This window comes from Calonectris borealis, chromosome 7, assembly GCF_964195595.1.
Source record: "Calonectris borealis chromosome 7, bCalBor7.hap1.2, whole genome shotgun sequence".
NCBI lineage: Eukaryota > Metazoa > Chordata > Aves > Procellariiformes > Procellariidae > Calonectris > Calonectris borealis.
In genome coordinates this window covers 23,082,184-23,093,612 of record NC_134318.1, presented here as the reverse complement: position 1 = coordinate 23,093,612, position 11,429 = coordinate 23,082,184, and the positions used below count along the sequence as shown (strand labels likewise).

At 39.8% G+C, this 11,429-nt stretch overlaps 1 protein-coding gene across 1 annotated transcript; it reads right to left on the bottom strand.

Moving 5' to 3' along the window:
- Positions 1–5,803: 5,803 nt before the first annotated feature.
- NPY4R2 (neuropeptide Y receptor Y4-2) lies at positions 5,804–6,950 on the bottom strand. The gene has a single exon (XM_075155440.1). It carries the CDS (start codon positions 6,935–6,937, stop codon positions 5,804–5,806), a length of 1,134 nt encoding a protein of 377 aa, XP_075011541.1. The 5' UTR covers positions 6,938–6,950.
- Positions 6,951–11,429: the final 4,479 nt, after the last annotated feature.

The window sequence follows — 11,429 nt, the reverse complement described above, 5'->3', positions numbered from 1 at the left end:
TCTGCTGTGAATGCAGTGTGTTTCAGAAAGTGATTATGTTGGTCTTTAGGACACCAAGAACTTTTCTATAATCTGTCTTGAAATGAAAGAAATAACTTGATACATGTAATTACTTTTAGTCATTAAGTCAGCCTATCAAGTAGATGAAGCAATGCTCATTTACCTTACTGCAGGCATAGCACGGGATAAGTGCATTGTACATGCAGTCACCCTGTAATAAAATGGAATCAAGACAAATACTTACGAATGATGAAGTAGTATTTGCCCACTAGCTGGCAATTTGTATTCCTATAGTCTAGATAACAGACACAATGATTTATGAGCTAAAATTATTGTATTCAAAGGACAGAAATTTTTACCTGGGACTTTAAGGACAAAACTTTGCCCTATTTTTAAGAGTTAAAGTGCAAGTTTCATGTTCTGGATGTCATCATAGCTTTTGATTGACAAAACCTATCTTTCTACTGCCAGAGGTTGCATCTTGATGCTGTATTTGCATTTGTGATAGTCTACAAAAAAATACTTATTCATATTATTATTATTATGTCACCATGTCTAACATAACGCATCGTATTTTGCCAATGTGCAGTGCTACATTTTGTGTACCATGACTGAATTCTTTTTTTCAGTATTATGGGTGGTAATCTATATTATAGTTGCTATTGAACAAAGTATTTTCTATCATATGGGATGAATACTATAGAACTACTTAACTGAGCATTTTTAATAAATGGGTGGTAGGGTCTCACCAGTTTAAGTTCTAAAAAATTCAATTTCATCCCGGATTTCCATCATATAATCTCTGTGCTGCTACTGGGCTCCATATTTACTAAACATTTATTGGAAGGACAACAAACAATTTTGACTAAGGCCTAATGAGCATTGTCTGGCAGGAAAAGACATTATACAAAAGTATAAATCTCAGGCTTATTCTACTTATGACTTCCTGAGTTCAGAGAAGTGCCTTTGTAAAACAAACTGGGAAAGTGAGGGACGGTTGTAAAAGTTATGTGGATGTTGATGCTCATAAAATGTAAACCCATACTACCCATGGCGCTAAGCAACAACAGTTTCCATTGAAATCAATACTGGCCTGATTTTCATGAAATAGAAATTTGAAGAGAATAGGCTGTAACGAAACATCAGGTGGCCTTGTGAGAAGACTGACACAGGTCAAAGTAAAAGAATCCCTTAAGAGGTCCTTAAGATGCGATGACTAAATTTACAATAAGCTCTGTTGACTATCACGTTTCGTGTGTGTGTGCACTGTATTTGCAAATAGCAAACCTACAGTGCAGACCACGACTGCTGCCTCAACATCATTACCAACCACTGATGATGATTACATCACATTTATGCCATACAACAACATGCCAGGCAGGTAGCAGATACTGCTATTGCACTCTTCCCTTCTGTGTGTAAATGTAATAAACAAACCCAGTTATAGCACAGCCTATGGCCATCCCCAGTACCTCGGCTTACTTGCTGTCGAGGCAGGTAACCCAGGTCAGAGAAATTTGCCACTCCTTTTAACCCAGCCAAAGCACTTTTGAGGTTCAATAAAATTTAGTTAAATGTCCCACATCGGTTTTCATCTCAGCAGTCTCGATTACTTTCTGGTTGGGGTTCTGGTCAGGGTTCAGGACAGTATGCCGTGTAGGACCCAGTTTCCTGTGCAATCTGGGAAGTCTGTGAAGATCAGCTGAGTCCTGGCATCAGAATATTCCAGTGTCCCACGCTGAATTTTTGATACTTAGCCTGTCCTCTCCTCCTCAGTTGCCTGTGCTGCACCATTGGCTGTCCTTAGGAATAATGCATCAAGCTATTAATCCTTCATATATCAATGGCTCTTATCATACAGTATAACTTGTTTTCTCTTGATGAACACTAGTTGAGAACTAAATCTTACGTACTTTATACTATGAATAGTATTATGCAGTTTTACAGGAGCAGGTACAGAGAAGTGAAGTAACACAGGCAGTATTATTTTATTTGTTATTATTAGACTCCGCGTAGCGTGCCACTTATATCACAGCAATAAATTGTTTTTTTGCTCTGAAAACCTTACTATATTCTTACAACATGTCAAAAGAGGCAGGATTATAAAAAGCTTTTTTAAAAAAAAAAGCAGGGTAAGATCTTAGAATTGTATGAACTCATGATTTGCACAACTGCATATTTCCCCGACATTGCCATTGTAACTCAGTAGCAGAACTTTATAAAGAGCATACTCAAAGGCATCACTGTATACAATGAACACAAAAATGCTTGATCCTTCTCAGATATGAACCTTATTTGTTATTTACAAATGGATAAAATGTATGTAAGCTATTTCTGTTCTGTTACTCTCTGCTGGGACCAGACAGACATAGTCCCACTTGGTTGCATTAAAGCCTCAAAGCAACAAATAAAATGGCTCTTTCAACCATGCAGGCATAATTGCATCCAGCCTTGTGCCTTTGCCTTCAAAGGGAACAGGGAACAGTTGCTAGAGCAGTTCTTAAAAACTAGCAGTATAACGTCCTCCTCTGCATTTGTGCACAGCTGCATAAGCCTGTATGTCCACACAGAATGAAGAAGTGGCGATAAAGGCACCTTTCCTGTTACAGCTAGTTGTGCCAGCAGGATGCCTGGCGTGTAAATAAAGGCAGGGCTTACACATGGCATAGATATTTAGTCCTCTGGAACTTGGATTTTTTTTTTCCTGTGTTTACTCTAAAATTTAGTTAGTTAGCTAAGGAATTTTACAGGTTGAAAAACATGTACCTCAGGATGGTATGTAAGTAGATGGATAGGCAGCAGCTGGTTGGGAGTTTTGAGGATCTGCATTTTTGCAGTTAGATGTATGGGTGCAGTTTGATGGCTTTTAGTGTTTAAATCCTTTAGTTCATCCAGTCCAAAGTCTGTAAGCTATAAACAGTACTTGACTCCAAACTTGACACTTCCCTTAATCACTAGAGGAAGATATATCTGTGCCTGTCTGGGTTACTGTAAAGTTGGATCTGCTTGCTTTACGTATTTACTTGTGATCATGGCTACAAATGGCCACATGAATTACAGTTAAGCAAGGAGTCAGACCCCGCTGATGTTTCTACCCTTTGCAGGAAGAACTGGGACCTGATGCACAATGCAAATGCATAGCTCTAATGGCAGGTCTCTGACATATTCTAAGCACTCTATCAAAAAGTTTTCATTTAGAACTAGCGACAAAGACACGTTCATGGAAGTACAAATTCTAAAGGTAATTGTGTTTCCATTTGAGACACTAGTGCTTGGAAAGTTGTATACTTAAGATCATAAATCAGATAATCTTCTATGTTCATGTTTAGCAGAGTATTCTTACGATAGCTTGACATGCATCTTAATTAATTAAATGTTGGAATTATAACAAGTGCAGGAAACGGGCAGAATTACTCAAGGCTAATTGGATGAAATTGGTCCTAAATATAAAAACACTATGAAGTTTAAGCAGTATTTGAGCCCTCAAATAATACAACACAGTTTTGATATAAATCACGCTGATGAGGAGGAGTTACTGTATTTTGTACTACTCAGCATCGCATGGTTGTATCAGCTCTGGTTTCAGCTACAGTAGCAAATTTCAAGCTGCATATAAGATAAAAGGAGAGTCCTCTTGTTCTGTGTTTCTAATAGACTCAATGTCCAGTCTAGAAATGACATTGCATACAAACAAATCAAGAGAAACAACTTCTCATCATAGTAACAACAAAAAAAAGAAATCAGAAGTCCATCTGAAAGAAGCAAAAATGTCTTGCCAGATAATTGAGGAAGATACAAAAGATAATCGCACGTGAACTCTCTTACTGAGATAATTGGGTTCTGCCCAGAATTAGAAGGATGGCTGCATCAAAACAGCTTCTGCCTTAAAACTCTGCACACAAGAATTCAAGTCCAAACTTGAAGTTTTGCCACCGATTTCTGTGCACCCAGCTCATAGCAAGGGATTAACTCCCATTTCTGCCAGCTGAGGCTATGATCTCATACTTGTTGATAGCTCTTGCTACCTCATAGCATAAGGTTTTGCTCTTGCCTTCAGATACTCTGTCCAACATTCATATTGCCTGTCAGACCACAGCATGGGAAGAATTTTTTCCTCACCTAACTATTTACTGATTTGTCTAATCAGAGAGCTTCCAGCTGAGGGATTTCTAGCTGTCTGCATAACTGTACATTGGATAGCTTCAACTCAGTGCAAACCCATTGACTACAATGAGTAACGACTGCTTATCGTAGCATAATTCAGGTTGGAAATTACCTCAGGTGGTCACCTAGTCCAGTCTTCTGCAAAGGTTAGTTTAACAACTCAGGGCAGTATATGCTTCCATATTTCTTTAGCATTGACCTGGTTGGTCTCCTTTTTACACTTGCTGCCTTTTTTCTTTTTTAATCCGTTCCTCAGTACGAGCTTCTTGGGCATACCTACTTCTTGGTTTCTCAGTAGTCACTGAGCAATGTCTCTGACTCCAGAGGTTAAAATGAGTTTATGGTTTGTAGGTTTTGTGGACAAAGACAAAAAATACCACAGATGTGAAAAAGCATGACCCTCACTTTAGTAGAACAATTGACAATACTACCTATTTAAATACATGTAGCTTGGCTTCAACCTGACCTGGATTCCACTTTTGTATTTTTATTGAGCTTCTACTGAGTTGTAATTTCAGCTCCATCTCTGTTGCTGATGCCAGTGAGGGGGACTGGTATCTGACATCTGGTTTTATTTTAACGGGAAAGTGAAAGCCTCCATGCATATGCTTATTTCTTTGGGAGCGTACCCACTCTGAAAAGACACGGTTTCTACAAACGTGTTTTCATGCCCGTTCTGACCTTTTGAATGAGATACTTTGCAATTAAAGTACCAAGGAGCTACTGAAGCAGAATTGACATCTTGCTACCAAGACCTGGAACAACTCCAGTAATCCAGTCGCCTTGTACCATCATGGCATGCAGTTTTAGCATTGCGGAGCTTTGTGATTGACAGCAGCAGGAATTGCAAAGTCAACCAGACTCGTTTCCATGTAGATCTACAACTGTGTTTCGTTGCTTAAAAATAGTGCTCAGCATCATCTCAATGTGTTTTAAGAATTTAATCCACTGAGTAACGTTTTCATTTGCCACCATCCCTCAATAAGTAACTGTTTTCTTTACGTACCAGGGCATTGTTCTGTATCCCTGCTTGCAGAGGCAATGGCTATTCCCAAGCCTATATGACAGAGAGAACTTTCATACAAACATTCAGTTGTTTGATGTGAACTAGATCTGCTGAAAGATTACTGTTACCTAATGGGCTGTGAGAGTTGGTAAAGCACAAAAATTTGTATATTTACACATCTCTGTCCCACTGGTGTGTCAGCCGTGCATATAAAAATCTTACTAATACTGAAAAACTGAGAGAGTCTTCTCTAATGCAACTTTTGGCAGCCTGCGGTGCTGAAACTGGAAGTCTGGGTTTCTACCGCAGCTATGGTAGAGATGTGAGCTTAGCTGATGAACTCCGTGTCAGTCTACGTGCAGCCACAGCTTAGTTACTGATCTGTTAGAGCAGCCATGTATACATCAGCCCAGTCTTCTTAATGTCTGTACCATCTCAATGACGTGAACCACTTGTGTACCATAGGAGCTACTGTATACATTTACAACCTTCCTTTGCCTGTTCTTCCAAAAAATCAGGCAGTAATGGGTTCCTGCTCACATCCCAGCTGTGGCATCACCAGTTGTTTTTTATACCTACAGGTAATAATTGGTGTGTGGTGTCAGTGCACCCCTCTGAAACGTTTTCTGCTAGCTAGATAGAATTATGTCTGCAGTTCAACATCAGTGATCCCTTAGATATTTCGGTCTGCATGGTGGATAAAGGCAAATGATCGTATTCTTCCATTGATGCAGTTACTGAATTATGCTGGCAGCTCAGAATCAGTGACTTCACTTCTTTTTTGAAGTTGCTATTTAGGAAACCATAGATAACAGGGTTGACACAGGTGGAAGCCATTGCTACGAGGTGGCACAATGAGAAGATCAGATTGTGGTGGCAAGGTGAAATGATTTTGTAATTCCAGTCCACAATGGTGTTGAAAACATGCAGTGGTAGCCAGCAAACAGCAAAAGCAGCAACCATGGACGCTAACAAAATATTTATCCTTCTCAGCTGAACTGCTCGGTTGCTGTATTCACTCTTCTCAAACATGTCCTTTCTCTTTTGTAGACGTAAGTAGATACGCAGATAGCAAAGTATAATGAAGAACAGCGGGATGCAATATTGCAAGAGCAGTAAAGTGGTGGTGTAGATAAGTCTGTGTTGCTCAGAAGGCCACGAGTCAATGCATATGACCTTGTCAGTGGAAAAATTCATAATGTGTGAAAGCTGCTCATACAAATCATTAGACAAGATGGATGTGGTCAAAAAAGGCAGGGACATGAGACATGCTAAAGTCCAAATTACTCCAATTCCTAGGTAGGCTTGGGAGATACTTGGCCTCCAGCCAGTTGGGTTTATGATGAGCTGGTGTCTTTCCAGAGCAATAAGGACAAGGGAAAGAATTGATACTGTCACAGATGTGCACTGTGTGAAAGAGGTCATTTTGCACATGACTTCCCCAAATATCCAGTAGTCCATCATGGTGTAAACAACAGTGAAAGGCAGACAAACAAGACACATAAACAAGTCTGAAATTATTAAGTTGGAAATTAGGATGTTGGTGACGTTGGCCTTTTCCTTCTGCCTGGCGATGACAGCAATCAGACAGATGTTTCCGACAATGCCTAGGACAGTCTCCAAGCTGTAAGAGGTGGCCAGAAAGACAGTAAGGTCAGTGATGTTCCTGCACTGATTAGAAATGTGCATGGGGAAGCTTCGGTTTGAGCTCCAGTTCTTACTGTTCAGTAAAGGAAAACCATCATTAACAGCCCTTGTCTTATTCATCCTGAACCCCAAAATATTTATCCAAAAAGGTGATAGTCAAACAGAATCTGAGTCTTCTGGAGCCAGCCTAAAAAACTTTTATCTGTTCTGTTTGGCTGTGGAAGATCTAGGTATACCTGCAAAGGAAAGGAAAAAAGATTGCTTAGTTATGCTAAAAGAAATTTGTCAAAAGGGTAGAGGGGACAGCGAGACAGGGAAGTAAATGCCAGGGATTCTGTGTATATTCTGCAGCTCCCTTTTATATAGTTTATTAGATCATAAAATGGAACCCTTTGCTAAACTGTGGTATGGAAGTCTGTTCAACTCTATTGAATGATGACTGTGTTTGTTTGCATCTAACTCTGGTTTTACAAGGTTCTGATCCAAAACTGAGCAGAAGACACATTGTGGGGTTGCATTGACCTTCAATTGAGCTAAACATCAATGTGAAAAGTACGGCATATTAGGTGCATAAAGCCAACACTAAACTCACTATCTTATGTGAGTTAATCTGTGAAATGCATTTGTGATTGCAGTCAGAACCCACAATTGCTTGAGACAATCACCAAGCAAAAATTCAGGCTCATATCCTCAGGAGGGATAACATGGGACAATTCTGAAAAAGTCTAAAATAATTCAAAATCATTTCAACATTTTTCAGCTTCTACACAGCTGTGATAGGTCATGGGAACTGCAGTTGAAATTCCCTGCTTCCCCATTCGGGATGAACTCCAGTGCCCATGAGGCATTGATGTCTCCCTCTGGGTGGCCACTGCGGCCATCACAGGGTTTATCGGAGATACAGTCCAGTCTCCTGATTTTGTCTTTAAGAGTGAATGATTTTGACAACCTCTCTTAATTCCTTATGAAACGCTTCTTATTGATTCTCCCTCAGCATAATTTTGCTTTTTTTTAACCAAGAGAATTCGAGTGTTGTAATAGTATGTACTATCGCCTGGGTGCTGTTTCTGCACAGGCAGAGGGGTCTGCTTCTTAGGCACTGCTGCAAGCCCTGAGCTGGGATTTTCAATGGGGTCTCAGGGAGCTGAACCCATGGAGTTAATTGGGGCTGCACACTTTTGGAACTCTCAGCCATAGGACTGCCTGGACTCCACCAGATGGCTCCTGGGAGGCTGTTGTGATCTGCCACAGCAGAGCCTGCTTTATAATCCCAGCTCTGGAGTCCAAGTCGTTTATATTCAGGAATCAAAGAAAAAAAGTCTGACTCTGCTGGGAGTTCTCCTCAGGCCAGAGGCAATTACATGCTGTACAAAAGCGTGCAAAGTGAAAAGTAAATAAATACTCGGGGAATGTCACTATTTATCCATTTCATGACCCTTTCCTCAGCAATAAAATGCCACTCAAACAAGTCTGAGGGATTGTGAAAAACTTCTGAGCTTCAGAAAAGCAAGTGGTCAAGATATGAACACATAAATAAAATGGTATTGTGAGTTTATCACTTTGTTTGAGTAGCATTTACTGCTGAGCAACTGCATGCATAAAGGTAACCAGTACTGTACAAAAAAGTGTCCACCATGCTACAATTTTTTGTTTGCCTTGTCTTTCTCCTTACAAATTGTATTGCATGCTTCTTGAGATGTTGCCTCTCAGAAACTAACAAAAACAATAGTGTACAGTAAATAAAAAGGTATTTTGGGATCATTGTTCTGCTTGATTATCAAAAATCAGTACAGTCAATTCTTTTCTTGCTTTGCTAGATCTGTTGATGTCTCTATCTGTATCTATCTATATTTATCTGTCGTCTATCTGTATCTATTGTCTGAGACAGTCAAGACAGTCACACGAGTAAAATATAGTAACTTTTTCTTCCTCTTGTTCTCTCATTTCCTCAGCAGTTTGAATCTTCGTTAAAAAGGGCAAAGGAAATTTTCCAAATTGTGGGCATAGGCATGACTCTTCCTGTTCACTCACTTTTGTGTTGTAACTCAACTCATGTGAACAGGTTGATTTATTTTCTGGAACTAAAAGAAGTGGCAATGATGATGTATGGATTGCACGGTCACATATGGGGAGGGTTGGTGCAGGGAAGAGTCTGTTTCGGCATAAAAATGGATATAGAATGAAAAACCATCAGCCACCCCCTTAGCTTTAAATGATTGCTGGCCAGTGGAGATACTGCATATGAAGCAGAGCGAAGGGATCAGCAGCCTGCAATATTATGTGGTACCAAAGGAGCTCAGTCTTGGTGTTTGGACAGGACAAACAGACTCTGTTGTAAATGAACACGTGAGCTTTTTACTACATCCCAGCCTAGTGTCCTTAGCTACAGTATCCTCGACAACAAACACACGGATCTCTTTTGTTGCTTGAAAAATGTGTGCTGAGTTATTACAAACATATGTGCCCCACAGAGTAAGCCCTCTCAAGGGTCCCAGACACTTTTGGACATGCTGAGGCGTCAGTGTGGAGAAATAATAATGTTGAAGCCAAAAAAGAAAGTAGTGGAGCCACCTGAAAAGCAGAAGTCAGATCTCACAGCTTTAAAAGGTCACTGACAAATGCTGTGTTATCTCAGTGTTTGACTGCCATTCAGTTTGGTGTAAATTAAGAGCCAGTAATAAGTAATCTGTACTTACTCTGTTTAGACATTTGAATCAAATGTTAGCTAATATACTGAATCACCAATGCAGTGGGAAAAAGGGTGTTAGCCCCCTCGCTGTATCGAAGGTTTGTCGATTACTCAGTAAAATATAGCAAAAACTTTACGGGTTAAAAAAACCAGCTTTTGCCTCCAGAAAGTGAAGCAATACTTACTTGGCTTATAGGAGTAAGCAGCATGCCTCCTAAATCAGTTTGCAGAGGGAGTGGGTGGAAAAGTTGGATTGTTTTTGTTTGCTTGTTTGTTTTTAAAGAGGAAAGAGTAATCCTATTCAGAACCCTTAGTGAACTTCAGGAAAGAGGACAGTAACAAAAGCTACCATGCTCAAAAAGCAAGGGTTTTCTTCTCTAATTGTTGCAGCATGAGGTAGTTTCTCTAAAAAGTGAGTGTCACAAAAGTCTGCAGCAAGTTAACAGGATACAGAAGGAAAAAGAGAAGGAGCTTTCGGATTTAATCTTAGTGTAAGTTAAATTCCCCACTTACATCTTTTATAGACATTCCTCACTCTGCTGCCTGTGTTGGAAGCAAGGAAGAAGAGCAGGTAAGGTCTGAAGGGTTTGTCTTGCTGAAAAACACAGCCTTCTAAACTAACAAATGTCACTCAAGTTGTCTCAAAAAAAGGAAACTAACTGTCACTAGTCAGCTGGAAAGCCTTGCCCTGGAGGGCTATCCTGTATTTCCTGGAAAAATTCCTCAAAGGAAAGGAAATTCTGTAGAGATTGGTCAGGGAAGAAAATGAAACCCTCAGTAGGTTCCAAGGAGACTGCTAGACAATAAGTGGCCCCAAGAAGTTAATGCATGACTGCCCTTCTGAGAGACCTCTGGACTTGAAGACATCCCATGAAAACCTCTATAAACACTATTCCTGGAGGCAGGATAAAGCAAGGGACTACTACTGATGCTGTGCTCCATGTGCTAACCAGAAAAGGGCGGGTCATTCTTGCAAAGCTAATCATGATCATCCCCTCCTGTAATCAAAAAACAGACTCCATAGTTGTGATGGAGAGTGTGGATCAATTTCCACTTCAGACATAAGCTGAAGAAAAAAATGTTTGCAGTGTTTGCCTTCATTATCTGGTACTCAGAAGCAATTGCTTGTCTAGCTTAGAATGTAACCAGTTGCCCAAGTCATCTTTGCTGCTTTCAGTCTGTTAGTCTTCCTGAGAAAAGCAATTCCTAAAGACTTGAAGTGATTGTATTATTTAAAGAGTAAATTATCTGGAATAAAGCAGCTATCATCTGCCTCTTACAAACTAGAAGCAAATGAGCAGTGGAAAGGTTTAACAGAACTCTGAAATTAACATTGCAGATATTAATTGAGGTGGTGGTGAATAACAGTGATATCCCTTTTTGCTGGCAGTGTCGTTATCTCAGTAAAATAGATTTGCCCTGTTTAACCTTACATCTTGGAGAAAGGTTAAAAATCAGCTGGCTATCTTTACAGGTTCCCAGGAAGGCAACACTTAACTAGAAGCGGAAACCTGCTACGGAGTATGCACAGCCGTCCCACAGCAATGTTAAATCCATAAGGGATTTGGTACAATGAAATTTAATGGTGGACTCTTCATCTTTGTTTAACTCTGTGTTGCAAAAATATTGGGAGTGACTATCTTAGGTCATCGAAAAAGTTATATATGTTAAAAATTTCTAAAACCTGCATAATTAGGGTATAGCACAAGTTGTGCATATTAATATGTTACAAGTCTACAACACTGGGAGACGGTATAAAGTGGGTATTTTTTCCCCCTCTCACATCTACATGTGTTTTCAGAAGGAAACCTTTTAGGGGATATGAACTTATACTACAAGTTAACCTTCTCTGATCCTGCAGAAATCAGGGAAGTTTTACAAAAGCACCTACTCTGTTTTTTTATTCTTTGGTTAAATTCATAA

Excerpts from the sequence above, each read along its gene's own strand:
- NPY4R2 (XM_075155440.1), bottom strand. The coding sequence starts at position 6,937 with ATGAATAAGACAAGGGCTGTTAATGATGGTTTTCCTTTACTGAACAGT.